The sequence below is a fragment of the Neofelis nebulosa genome, chromosome 2 (genome assembly GCF_028018385.1).
Source record: "Neofelis nebulosa isolate mNeoNeb1 chromosome 2, mNeoNeb1.pri, whole genome shotgun sequence".
In the NCBI taxonomy this organism is placed as follows: domain Eukaryota; kingdom Metazoa; phylum Chordata; class Mammalia; order Carnivora; family Felidae; genus Neofelis; species Neofelis nebulosa.
In genome coordinates, this window is record NC_080783.1 from 212,651,826 (window position 1) to 212,666,753 (window position 14,928).

At 45.6% G+C, this 14,928-nt stretch overlaps 1 protein-coding gene across 8 annotated transcripts in view; it reads right to left on the minus strand.

Moving 5' to 3' along the window:
• Positions 1-14,928, minus strand: part of PRDM2 (PR/SET domain 2) — a 124,344-nt gene that overhangs the window by 62,491 nt on the left and 46,925 nt on the right. For 7 of the 8 annotated variants that reach the window (XM_058696285.1, XM_058696311.1, XM_058696255.1 and 4 more), the window contains one exon: positions 8,684-8,810. The exons of the other annotated variant lie outside the window; for it this stretch is intronic. In XM_058696285.1, the coding sequence (XP_058552268.1) occupies positions 8,684-8,810 (127 nt within the window). The remainder of the gene's footprint in view (positions 1-8,683; positions 8,811-14,928) is intronic. 8 annotated transcript variants of the gene reach the window in all.

The following is a 14,928-nucleotide window of genomic DNA, read 5'->3' on the forward strand; positions in this document are numbered from 1 at the left end:
TTACATTGTATTCAGTTTAAGAGCCCATCATTCTCCACAAAAGCACACTGGTGCAAGAAGGAAGCAGAACGACACATCATCATCTTGAAATCACCAATAAGACGAAGTGAAAAGAGCTCCTCCCTGCCCACCTTCCACACTGCACAGGGACCTAGGCCAAGGCAATGTCTCTCTCTGTTCTTGTGGTTTCTAAAATGACTTCAAAAACAATGTACAACTTAAGAAAAATGGAATGAATCCCATTCATCTGAAGCCCAAACCAACAAATGCCACTAAAAAAACACTTAACAAACAACAGCTAACAAGGGACAAAAACGTAATGTTAGTGTTTTTAAAAACTGTTTGTTTGAGGTGCTCAAAGGAACACAATAAATCTCTTCAATCCATAAACCCCCAAAGCAAAAATAACTGAAGGCATTAGTTCTCACCATAAGGTAGCTTTCTAATACCAAAGGCTTCACTTAATCACACTGCCTTATTATTCAGGATTAAAGTGGGCAATTCTACAGTGAGTAGTGAAAATACATCCTGGCTAATTAGTAAAGCCTTATAAAACACTGCTACTTATTCAGTATAGCTGTCCCACTCAGAAACACTATGAATAAACACTGGATTTAGGCAAGACAGAGCCAAATATTGTAGGAGCCACGTGAACTTGGGCCAACCACATAACCCCCGCCCCAAGCACCAGTTCCCTCATCTACAGAGAAGGATCCAGTCCTTGCCGCGCTACTGGGAGCATCAGCAATGCTGTCTACGGAGCGCCAAGCACAGGGCCAGGCACGTGTGACACACACTCATGGAGTCACTGCCGTCACTCCCGCCATTAACAGAAAGCAGCAACTCGACACATAATGACGGGATGTGCAGGTTAAATGTCAAATCACGAGATAGGTCTGAATCAAAATACATCAGAAGGAATGAATTCCAGCCAAGAACCCTTGTAAGGTCTGACCGTGTTTGAATCGGAGTGGCAATAACGAGAAATGGCTGCTTTCAGTATTCATTCATCTTTTTTACTTTGAGAAACAACGGCAGTGTTTTCAAGTAACTCTTGCTTCTCCATTCAGATTCCCTAAACTGTGTCAACCAGCTTATTAACATTAATCAAATCAAACTCTAGAACTCTCCTTGGCAGCACGTAAAACGTGAACAGACAGCGTGAGTGCCACGCAAGCAAGCCAGCCTATCTGAAACCAACACGGGCAAACACTTCTTCCAGCCTAAGGCTGTCTGGAGAACTACTAACATTTAACTTGCATCACGGTGTCCTTGGAGTATTTACCCAATTCCTCACTTCTTCAAAGGCAACTTCACATATAGAACTATAGTCCCTTCTGTAATTCTACTAAGCGCATGTGTGCAATAGCCCCTCTGTAAACCAGAACACGAAACCACCTAGTTCAGAAAGGAGGCACTCCATGAGTTTTAAAAACAACAATTAATCTGTAATTTAGAAAAAGAACCTAGTACTCCGATTTAGGGAAAGCACGGGAAATTGTTTTGTTTTTTACTTTCAAATTATAACTATATTTTTAGTATCAACTAAACTACTTTGAGCTCATTGCATTAAGGGTCTCATTTCTTTTTTCCTTTTAGAAAACTTAGTCATGATCAAATCTATCTTCTGGATTAGGGTAAATTTTACCTTCCAATTTATATATGGACAGGAGACCCAGAATAACAGCCTAAGTACACACGGAGCACAGATTTCCTAATATGCTCAGTTATGATGTTTGAAGCAGTTTTTAATCATGGCGTGTATTAGAATTTTTTCCAAGTTCATCCACTGAACTACAGTTGAAATGTGCAAAAGGCTTTGAAAAATTCTAGTTAATCCACTTAATTTCCCTATGAACAAGGTTATACATAGCAAACATGAAAGGTACAAAGCTACCGACCAATTTATTACCTAAATTTGGAGCAAATCCGTAGCAACAGAATTAGAAATTAAAAAAAAAAAAAAAAAAAAAAAAAATGTCCTGTCTCCAACTATTGAAAAACTACCAAAACTGTATCAAGCTTTTAAAAAGAGGCCACCGTAGGGGCGCCTGGCTGGGTCACTTGGAACAGCATGCAATTCCTGACCTCGGGGTTGTTCAGTTCAAGTCCCACGTTGGCTGTACAGATTACTTCAAGATTAAAAAAGAAACTTTTTTTAATTAAAATTAAAAAATAAAGACAGGCCATGGGAACAGCAACAGGGACCAACCTGGCACGCAACCATCAGAGATGGGACCCAACGCTCAGCAAAAGCATCACTCAGCCAGAGACAAGTGACAGCCATCGTGGGGACCAACCAGGACACTGTTCACTTGGGTTCAACACAGCAGGCTTGCAAGCATTTAATGCTGAGGCCACATTCCCACAGTAAAGTCACCACCTCCAACTGCCCGTGCCCTACAAGCAAACAAGAACTACCAAGGAGTGCCCCTGAAGTAGGCACAGGACCTGCCCACCAGATGCCCACAAGGTTCAGGGCTCATCTGCCATCATCCTCAGGCACCACGGCCAGGCATCCATCATTCAGACAGGCCTCTGCCCTTCAGCTTTGGCCAGAGCCTCCAAAAGAGCCATCCGGGGGTGCCTGGGTGGCTCAGTCGGTTGAGCGTCCGACTTCGTTCGGCTCAGGTCAGGGTCTCGTGGTTCGTGGGTTCAAGCCCCGCGTCGGGCTCTGTGCTGACACCTCAGCCTGGAGCCTGCTTCCGTTTCTGTGTCTCCCTCTCTCTCTCTGCCCCTCTCCCACTCATGCTCTCTCTCTCCATCAAAAATAAACACATTAAAAAGAGCCATCGGCTGCTACAGGACACCAGGACGGCAAACACCATCGAAGTACGCTTGTCCTCTCGGCTTTTACTACACATATTCCTTAATTTTAACTTTAAACGGAACCAGTGTTGTCACATCTGCTGCTGCTGCCCGCCCCATGGAGACCTGGACGAAAAGCAGCATATCCTGTAGAAGAAAAGGCATGGAAAACCTGGGTTCAAGTTCTGACGCTGACGGCCACCGGCAATGAGCTCGGACAAGTTACCCAACCTCGCTAAGTGTCGGTCTCCTCCTCCGGAGAAGGTGTGCACACCACAGAAGTAGAGGCTGAGCAGGAATGCCCGACGGAGAGAGTGCAGCACTACCTGGGGCTCCCGGCTGCAGCCCCGTGGGCCGGTGCCCAGGAGGGAGCATGCTCCATGCCTCCGTCAGAGCCTCTCGCCACATCTGTCTTTTACCTGTTGCCCAGCAGCGACCCGTGACCTCCTGTGTCCCCCCGAGTTTTTCCTTCCCCAACTCATGCATTGGTCTTTCCTCCTTCCCTCCTCAATATCCTTCCTAGAAGTCCCCCCCACTGTGCTCTGCTTCGTCGTTACACAGCAGCAGCACGTCCTCCCGCCTGCCCCCCTCCCTACCCAGGACACCCCCCAACACACGCAGACTGGAACACCTAGTGAGCCTGACCTGCACTGAGCCACGTTAAGATGGATGAAAAGCTCCTCCCTGAATGTTTTACTCATCTCTCTAATTTTCCGTACCAATCCAGCCACTAAGTGCAGTGAGTGCCTGGCAGAAAAAAGGCCAATATGCCCATTTACAGAGCTGAGTTTCATGACACAACCACACTTGTGCGGGTTTCTAAGTGGTCCCTCCATGCACCCACCACCTCCCCTCTCCCGCCCCGACCCCAGCAAGAAATTTCCCCAACTGCTGACGGAACCTCCAGCTTGGTCCCTCTCCCTGGAGCTGAACTTGCCCGGGCCCACCCCTGTGTCATTCATGCCAAAGCCTCAGAAAGGCCACCTCTGGCTACCCATCTACAGTCACACCGTGTCTCATACACATGAAACGTGACAAAACTCATACTGTTCATCGGTTGACTGGTCATCCCCCTGCTCTTTAGAACATACATTCCATGAGAGCAGAAACCCTGGCCGTTCTCGTTCTCCACTGTAACTTGGGCACCTAGCAGTGTCAGACACGGCAAATGCCTGTCACATCAGGGAGACCCTCCAGACCTCCTCCACTTCTCCGACCTGCTGACAGTCCCCTAGGGCTCCTGCACACATCCTCCCCACTCTCGTCCCTCCACCCTTTGGAAAGAGACCACCCGGGGAGCCCAGCCGAGTCCCCTTCTCCTTCCCTGTTGCCCAGACACTTTGTTTCCTTAAATGGCCTCAGACCAAGTCACTTTGCACGTGGCTCTCTTACCTCCCATTCAAGTGTGTATATAGGCTTTGTCACCTTTGGAGAAGAAAGAATTCGAAATATGTGCAACTATAGAAAACTTTAAGTGTTCTTCCCGGTACCACGGTTTTTTACTTGAATGACTCTGATTACAGAGATACGTGAAAGATTTCCTCTTTAAACGGATTATAATCTAACTGTTCTGTGAGTACTACGAGTCACCTAGATAAACACTATAAACTAGTTGGTATTCTCAGGGACTATTTACATTCTTCTAAGCCTCTCGGGTAACCTTAAGGAGCTATATATACTCTTCCAATTCACTGCCGCTTCTGGTATAAACTGCCTCCTTCACTGTCCAGCTATCAGGCATCAAAACTATTTGCTGCTAGAAATACCTCCTCATCGCTTCTCGGCCTTTCGGCTAAGATCAAGTGTAGAAATACCTCCTTCTCTTGAATCTGTTGTGAGCACGAAAAGGGTAGCAGTAGGCCTAAAATAAGGGTGAAGGGCCACAGTTAGGCTCCGCCATGGGAAACAGGAGTGGAGAGGCCCGCTGCTTATTTTGGGCTTACAGAAATCCTCCACAAATACCAGCTGATTAAATGAGTCACAAACTCGGTAGTTCCTCCGCAAGACACACGAACTGTCAGCCACATTCCATGGGTGGCACTTACTGCTCCAACGGACCGGCGTGCACCAGGCTGTTCTGGATGATCTCGTTTGTTCTTGACAGCAACCCCACGAGGTTAGGTAGCACAGAGACTATTCCGCGTTAGGACGCCCATTTTTAAAGCTATGGAAACTGGACCCCCAGAAAGGTGACACGATTTCCCCAGTAATACACCTGGTCAAAAGCCCGGAGCCCCAAGTTCTGCATTCCTTCCACTAAGCCCATCTGTGGGAGCCGCTATTGTTTCCTTAGGGGAAAAGAACTTCAGGTAAGGATCTTCTGTCGCCAAGAGACAGCAGGGCAACACCACATTCGGATCCTGCTCTTACGTTCTGTACTTTAAAAGCACTTTTGCCAACAGTCATTATTTACTGCTAACACGCAAATTCCATCTCTTCTCACAGTAACGGCACAAACCGAGAAGACGGTAAATCCTTAGAAATACGTTCTAGGTTACTTCACAGATTATAATCTTCCTACAGTTCAAGTTGAAATCGCTGAAACATCTGACACTAAAAGCCCTCCCTTCTTCTCCACCTGGAAAGGCTGATCTGTCCCATCCAAGAAATTCTCATGCTCCATCTCCTAACGGGCTGCTCAGACATGTAAGAAGCTAGGCTGAATAACAAAGCTGAGAATCCAAAATTCTAGTTTGAAATACCCAATGTATGCACATCTTTGGCCCATGGCAAACCTACACGCTCCCTGGTCAGAGACAATATGAACTGTGTTCTCTTCCTTCGCTACAAGTTTGTGTGGGTCTTTGTTTGCCAATCAACCAATATTGATTGAGGACCTGTTCCATGCCAACCATCCAGGCGCTGATCAGCAACTCGCAGATTTAATGTTGGTCTCCCCCGACTAGACTCCAGGCCACTGCTTCTTTTCTGCTCACCAGTGCACACCATACAACCTAGCAGAGTGCCTGGCTCACGGCAGGGGCTCAAGAAACATTAGTTGTAGGGCACCTGGGTGGCTCAGCCAGTTAAGCGTCCGACTTCAGCTCAGGTCATGATCTCACGGTTTGTGAGTTCGAGCCCCACACCGGGCTCTGTGCTGACAGCTCGGAGCCTGGAGCCTGCTTCGGATTCTGTGTCCCTCTCTGGACCTGCCCCTCCCCTGCTCATGATCTGTCTGTCTGCCTGTGTGTCTCTCTCAGAAATAAACATTTTTTTTTTTAATTTTTTTTTAAAAAAGAGAAACATTAGATGAATGAAGGAACAGATGAATGAATGAGTAAGAGAGACAAAAACAGAGAGAAGAGGCCACTCTGTAAAGGAAGCAGGGCTTTTTACTGCCCAGAACACGCCTCATGACCCACTAGCGATGTGATGAATTCTGAAAGGCGCCCACATGCATCGCACAGCTGTAGGCACAGCAGCTGTCATGCAAAGGAGCCGAGGCCCAGAACTCTGAAGAATTCAGCCCTTTGTTTCTGTCTGCCAGCCTCATAGCCAAAATGAAGCGAAGGCCACTGTCAGTCTACCTGTCAGCTGCGTGCCTTCAACATCTGGCTTTCAGAATTACTAAATTAACATGCTACTGGATGAAATTTATGTCGATTAACTCTCTGACATCACTGCCTGCAAAACTATTTAAATGTCTGAGGTCACACATAAGACCTAAACAGAACCGAGTTTAAATGAACAGTTCTCCGTTTCAGGTCTTTGCAGGCAATAAATTAGCTTTCAGAGTATTTAACTTAAAAGCAGAAAAGGTTTGACTCATTATTTAAACTCTCTTAAACTTCAGGACTCTACCAGTAAGTGGTTCAAAACAGACTGTTAAGTTCCAAGAGTAAGCTTCATGCAAGTATTTTCATTAAAACCTAAGATTCAGTGGATTATAGGCTTCCCAGAGTTAAGTACAAACTACTTCACTCAACAGGAAAACCCAGCAATCTAGGCATGTATAAAAATGAACATGTGTAAATTCATCTATCACTAATAAAACAAAAAGTTTATTTTCAGGTGTTTTTTTTTTTTCCACATCCATCTAAAAGAAGAGAAAATAAAATTCAGGAATAAATAAAAAAGCAGAAAATGATGAAATGTTCTAAACATGCACACTAAAGTATGTTGAACAGAGAAAATCCTGAGAGAAGCTGCGAATAAGCTATGAATATATCTAAATATATGACTAGTTATACTTAGCAGAGTAAAGATCTCCACTTCCCCTCAAACTCTAGTCCCTGCAAATAAATCGCAACTTACCTGGAGAGGCTGGTGGCATCACTTACAAAAAGAACACTAAATAAAAGAACTAAAATATGTAAACAATTATTCACTAAGCCTAAAATCAACAAAAACTGTAAAACTCAGTTACAACAGTAGAAAAAACACTTAGGAATTTTCTAGACCCTGATCATCTGATTCAAGATCAAAGCATTTAATGACCTAAAAGAGTGACAAAAATAACATTCAGTAAATTAAAAACATGTATTGAATAAAAGACCCACCAACTGTCTCCTGGGATGAGTTAGCTGTATTCACATTACACTGAGAAATACAGAGAATATGTAATGGAAAAAATCAGAATGAACTTCTTGCCTATGTTTTCAAATATTATTTTTACATTCCTCCAAAATCAGGTTTATGTTATGATTTTATTTACAATCGGACTTTCACAACTCACTTGGCAATGTTCTGAATAAAGGACGAACTCGAGAGTTCTGATGACTACAAAAATTTACATAAGACCTAAAGCAGGCCAAAAAAAGGGGGGAAAAAAAAAACGAGCAAAAAAGGATTTATATTAGTACGAAACTACCATCCCGTGCCTTGGCTTATATTCAAACTGGGCTCTACGAAAGATTCGCGAATTCACATTAAAATTCGTCATTAAAAAAAAAAAAAAATCCCAACGTGTCCGAATGCCAGCTGGAAATATGATACATCCAACCAAACTATTTTCCTACCCAGAAATTATCCCCTCCCCCTTATAAGTGTGACTACGCTTTGCCTTTTGTTCGAAAACATCGTAAAACAAACTAAAACTATTAGAGTTGAGTCAAAAGTGACAAAACGGCACAGTCTTCAACTTCCATTTTGTTACTGGCCTAATTTCGAGGTCTGCTGCGCTCAGACCTTCGCCCACCCCAAGTGTTGCAATCGTGCGCAGCGCGGCGCGGCCCGGCCCGGCGCGGACAGGAGTGGTGGGGCCTGTCCTGTCCCGGCCCGGCCCGGCCCGGCCCCGCGCCGAGGGCAGTGAGGAGCGGCGGGCCCGGCGCCGCGCGGCCCCGAGCCGAGGCGCCGAGCTCCGTCCGGGGCCGGGCCGGGGCGGCGCGGGGGACAGAGCGGCGGGGCACGGCCCGCCCGGCCCGCTCTCTGCCCCCGGAGACTAGCGCACCCGCCGCCGCGCGCCCGGCCCGGCCCTGGCCGCACGAATCTGCAGACCTGGAAATGTCACCCTCGGAACACATTCCGTGACGCGTTCGCTGGCGAACGGCACACACAAAAAAAGCTAAGAATACGCCGGGCGCGCAGGGCTTTGGAAGAGACCGGCCGCCGCTCCCTCCCGCAAGTGCGGCTATTCCGGAGGTTCCGAGCGAAGTGACAAGTAGCCCTCGGCCGACCCTCCCGGCGCTCGGTCCGCTCACTTTTGCGCGCCCGGCTTCTCGGCCCCAAGTTAGCCAAGAGCCCGAGCGCGGCGTCCGGCCGTGATTCAGCAGCGGCCCTGGGGAGGGGAGGAGGGAGGGGGACGACCGGGGGCCGGGATCGCGGGCTGGGGCCGGGCCGGGCCGGGGAAGGTCACGGAGCGCCGCGGGCTTCGGCCGAGCCCGGGCCCGGTCCGGTCCGACGGCGGCGGGGGAGCCGGGGCGGCGCGGGCTCCTACCTTTCCTGCTTTTCGGGGAGCTCCGCTTGCTCCGGGCGCTGGTTCGCTCTTCCTCAATCGCAGCTGCTATCTCGGGGTTGTCTTCCCCATTGTACCAGACCAGGAGCTCCTCGCCCGGCGCGATTGGCTGCGGGGAGAGAAGAGACAGGCGCCGGGCCAATCAGAGCGGCGGTTGTTGGCGGGGCGGGGCGGGGCGGGGGCGGCGCTCCCCAGCTGGGGCGGCGAGCCAGGCCAGCCCGGCAGGAAGGGCTCCTTAACCCTTGGCGGCCGCGGGCAGGGCCCCTCTGCTGGAAGGAGGACCTCATTTCCCGGCCCGCCTCCTCTTCCCCCGGGTCCGCGCGGGCGGACCTACGGACCTGGCTGGGCGCGACCGCCGTCCACTCCAAACTGCCTTACACTACCGAAGCAGCTCACCGTTCGCAGCCTCACGACTGCCCACGCAGAAGGAAAAATAAAACACGGAACCATTTTGCCCACGAAATCGGAGCTGATGAGAAATAGCGTAATTTAACAGAACCAGGTGCTTTGGGAAGAGAAGTGTTGAACGCTAATTAATTACCAGCGTACGTTTCGGATGCCAAGAGCAAGTTCAGCATGTTAAGGAAGAAGTGTGTGTCATTGCACATTTAAAAACGCACAGCTAACGAGATCACGGAAATGCTAAAGTAAGAGGCGGCACGGAAGACGCAGGCGTCCGCGCACTCTACGCTCTAGGATCTGCCACCGACCTGCTCGAGCCCAGGGAGAAGCCACTGCCTCGCCCTCTGCACCAGACAACTTTTAAATTCCTAAAAGTACCTCCCAGGTACTATGCTCCTAAAACATTAACTCTTAACAGCCATGTGAGTAGCGAGGACATATACCACCACCATGCTGATTACGCCTAGAAGATCCTGAAGAAAAAAAACACACGAGTGTGGAAACATCACATTCCTCAACAGAATTTAAGGAATGGCTTAGTGGTTTCTCATCTATTCACAATGACTCATCTATTCAGAAAGTTCCAAGAGTAACAATACAAGTAAAATTCCAAGTAAAACCCACTGAATAAAGAGTCCATCAGCCCATACTGATACAAATAAATGAATGAAGTCAATAAGAAGGAAAGCTCTTCCTTAAAGTAGATCCCAACTAATCAATGAAAAACAAATAATGGAATTCGAAAATCACCATTTGGCAATCAGTGCAGTAATAATTGATTCATCGATAGATGCTAAAACTAGGAAGTAACTTTTGGGTGTAACTGACTATTAGCATGGTCTCAAAATATCTCCTCATTGAACATTCATTAATAACAAAGGGAAAACCAGTATCCTTATAATTACATAAATCAACATCATGTGCCTCCTGATATAACGCACTGAAAAGAACATCACTTGTGGAGATCTCTGCCTGAAGAGCATAACCATAATTTAATCATGAGACCTAAGAAAAGCCCAAACTGTGCGACATTCTACAAAATAACTGACCAGTCTCTCAAAACTGAAAGGTTATAAAAGATAAAGACTGAAGTACTGTCCAAACTAAGGAGACTGACGAGACATTATAACTGAATGCAACCGAGCATTCTTTTCCTATAAGGACATGAACGGAACAACTAACAGAATGTGAAAAGGTGTATAGATTAGCTAATAAAATATTGTATCAGTATTAGCCTCCCGATTTTGATCACTGCACTATGATTATGGAAGGCGATGGCCTTGTTCTTAAGCGCAGGTGAATTCCATCGGAGATGCCTGTTGAGAAACAGCATAGCTCCTCATTTGAACATACCTTCCCATCTAGATAAAGCCCTTGAAAGTAGACATTAGTTTCCTTCTCTGCAAAACTCAGTTTATATAGTCCAAATTTAAGACATTCTGAATTCTTTAAAAGAATATAACGACTGTTTTCTTTGCTCCCCCAGAGAAGGCTAAAACCTGCCATTTTCTCATCTTTAAACCAATGTACTATTACTTTCCTTCTTGAATCAGCTGCACCTAAACCAAAAAAACTTAATCTAATATATGGGCTTTTAATGAGTTGAAGTAATCATTACAGATGTCTTTTGGCATTCTGATGAGCTAAATCTGTTTCTGCTGAAGGGCAGGCTTTTTTATTTAAGGCAGCTATTTCTAGTTCCAAATGTATAGTTTGCTTCTCTACTATTTTGTAAGCCACATATTTATGAAATGGTGGTATCATATAATATTTGAAATGATTAGGGTTCATATAAGCAAGTGAGGACTTCAATAAGACCAAAGTAAGAAAAGAAACATGCAAAGGAGGGAGGAAAAATTATTCCAAATTTATTCCTAACCTAAACAGCATAACGGGAACAATGGCTACAAGAAACCCACTGGGCATTTTCAAGATACCTCCCAGACTCCGAGCTTAAGTTTCCTTGCTCATCCACTGCAATCTTCTGCAGAGTACTAACTGTACTAGCAACTGTGTGAAGATAAACAACACAAACTCTTCATTTAGGACGGTACTCCTTTGTTGCAAAACACACAATGCAAAAACACAACAGAATCTGTTCTTAAATCTAATATAACATGTCTAAATAGCTAATGAGCTGGTGAACATCTAGGTTAAGAGCAACCCGATTTGTTAGCTATTGAACAACCTGCAAAACTGTTAGTAAGTGGGAGATTATTGTATTATGGAGTTACAGCCTTCCCAACTTCGTAATAAAACAGCTACACAAAAGACCTTTATGAAGAGGAAAACAATCTATTTTATTTATAAGAGCACAGTTAAGATTTTGTAAGTCAAATTTCAGAGAAGAAAAATTATGTCCTAAACACATTAAATACAAACCCACATTTTAAAAAGTAAAGTTGATGGGGTGCCTGGGTGGCTCAGACAGTTGAGCATCTGACTTCGGCTCAGGTCATGATCTCGTGGTTTGTGAGTTCGAGCCCCACATCGGGCTCTGTGCTGGCAGCTCAGAGCCTGGAACCTGCTTCGGATTCTGTGTCTCCCTCTCTCTCTGCCCCTCCCCCACTCGCACTCTGTCTCCCTCTCCTTCAAAAAATAAATTAACATCTAAAAAAATTTTTTTTGATAAATAAACAAATAAATAAAAAGTAAAGTTTAAAGTCCAAAAAACCTCTTTTTTGTATATTGTATTTTGATGTTCAACAAAACAACAACAAGAAGACTTTAAGATCAGTCAGTGTTTCCTTTGGGTTCTGACAGGCTTACGGAAGAACCAAGCACACTCTCTTATCGAAATATCAGCAAATATATATAAACCTGAAATCTTACCAGACCAATTAGGAAGGGGCAAGGTTCCAATAAATATTCCTGACACGAGGTCAAACTAAGAGAAATCCTCCAGAATTACAGGAACACACAAAGCACGTCAACGCTCAGCCACCTACAATCTATCCCCAACATTTGCTCTCTTCAAAGTCACAGATCAGACGCCTCAACTCTCAAATGGATGAACTGAAGACTGAAATTCACCTTTCTCCCTGCAGGCCACTAGGCCGCACCTGATCTGACCCCTGGCCACCTCACTAGCCTCATCTATCATTCCTCTCCTTGCTCTAGCCACACTGGCCTTTGTTCTATTCCTTAAAAAAAAAAAAGTCTAGCTTATCCCTACTTTAAGGCCTTTGCTTCTACCGGGGCCCCTCTTCCTAGACTACTGTTCTTTCTGCAGAGATCTCTGTGTGCCTGGCTCCTTCCCACGGTACGAGGGTGGGGAGAGGGGCTTCACATTTGTCTTGTCTTCCCTGACCCATGAGGAGGGATGGAGATATATACAGATATATATATATAGATATATAGATATATAGATATAGATATATAGATATATAGATATAGATATAGATATAAAACTATGTAATTTCACAAAATTATCATTTTACTCATTGTTTATTATCTGCCTCCTCTGCCATAAACTGTAGTCCCAGGAGACCAGAGACTGTCCTGTTCACTATCACAGGAGAACACCTAGTACACATTAGACTCTCAATAAATGTTTATCAAAGTAATGAAGAGATGAATGAATGGATGACAGGCTAACAACTAACTTTCAGAAATTTAAAACAGTTTCTCATCATACTACAAACAAAACCAGTCTCGAGATTTCCTAATTATCTGGGTAATAGTTGAGGAGTCTATACATAGCCAAGAAGAACATCACATGTAGTTTCATTTACAAAACCTAACCCACAGAAAGCTTTATCCGGAAGATTGTAGTGAGATAATCACTAGCAAGGAATCTGAAAGGTCTTGCGCATACGTGAGCAAACACCAAAGGTCAGGACCGGGGGAAGTCTGCAAAGACAGAACTATGTCACTTCAGACAGAGACAGGTAAGAATGGTAGTAGTCGTGCGCCTGGGAGCACTTAGGTTAGGCTAGGAACTGCTCACAGAACCTCACCTACAGTGGCTCGTTTAACCTTCACGACACCCAGACGTGTTAACTGTACTATTAACTCCATTTTTACAGAGGAGAAAACGAGAACGGTGTAAGCAACTTCTCATGGTCGCACATCTAGAAGCCCGGATTCACTCACAAGCCAGTCTGCTCCAGGGTCCCCACTCCTAACCACGGCATTACACCAACTCACCAAAAATAACAGCCGGCACGGCACTTAGCCCTGAGCAGGCGCTAGAGCTCTACCTCTACTCACCTATGTAATCATGGTAACACCGTGAGGTCGATACCGTATTTCTCTGTATCTTACAAATGAGGGAACTAAGGCACAGAAAGGTGAGCTGCCTACGGTTGCACGGCTAGGTAAAGTCCCAATGGCTTGCCCTGGGTCACACAGCAAGCCCAGATTTAATCCAGCAGTTGGGCTTCAGAGTTCACTCTCCCAGACACTATGCTCTCTTGCTTCTCACTGTTTCTTGGATTTGCTACCAGGGAGGTGAACACATTTTAACCGGAAGTCTTACAAAGGAACCGCAGTGAGGGAACGTCACCCCGGACTTGCTCTCCCTTGGAACCTCGCTTCTACTCCCTCGATCCTCTCCTATTCATCCCTTCGCCCGCCCTTCATCTCCACCAGGATTCTACCTCGATTTAACCAGATGTAATGCTCACTTTAAGTAAATTTGAGAGACAACGCATGAATTCTCCAATCAAATTTTGACTCCAATTTCAAACTGCAGTGTAACAAAACCGTATAGTAGTACCTACTAGGAAATCACGCTATTACCGTCAACAGAAAGAAAATGAGAACGAAGGTTGTAGACGTTTTAAATGAGAATACACCACAGAAAAATATCTCCTGCAGGGATTAGAATCAAGGACATGGGTGTATCTGAAGTAAAGGGCAGTCCCACTGGCTACAGATGACAGGAAAAATACAGCAGAGGAAAATTAAACAGCTCCGTGCTAACTGAACTTTCAAAAGTCCTAGTGCCCCCGCACAGGCAAATTTCAGCATGTTGCAAAGCTGACCACGGTCTTCAATGCTTGCTCATAGAGAGATTTCAACTCCGTGGAGATAATCTGTTTTCACGGACTGTCCCCCAGCCTATGACATTTTTAAATGGAAGTGAATAAACAGAAACGTGAATTACAGCAATTTTAGTAAACATATGTATTCCAAAAAGCAATCATCATCCATCTTTAGAGCCGTAAGACTCTTTAGAGAACATTTCCGTGCACGATCGGTACAGATTCGCCTTCCCAGAGAACCTGAGAACAGGGACAAAGACCCAGACTCGCCTGTTGCAGAAATACGATGATACTCAGTGCTTCCCAATGTACTCGGTACCCTGAATGCACTCGGTGACCTGTGACCTCACCACAAACTCTAAAAAATGATTTGCCTCTTCTTTTCATCTCAACAATTAACGTCTCTAAATAAAAACTTGGCAGGAAGAAGAAACCCACTCTGTTTCATTTCCATTCTGAATCACATCTACAGAAGAGAAAAGCTAATAATCCAAGGCTGCCTTAGACCGAAGACCAAGTACAGGTTTTCGGTCAGCACAGAACCACCGCAGCTGGCGACAGTTGCTTACAGTCGACACGTCTGCCAGTCAGACCATTCGTGACGCCTCCGTATCGTAGGAGGAGGGAAGTAGTTGCCACACACCTCACTCATTGGTCTCTGCGAGGGGGCAGGGTGTAACTACTTAACGCAACCTTCGTGCTTTAGCGCACACAAAGCGGTGGCAACTGTAGATTTAAAACAAAGACCTTCCCATGTGTTGATGAACCACTTTCAAATATAATCCTTTCAAGGTCGGCAAAGTCATTCTTGTCAGTTCCAAGTGAGGACAGTTTTTG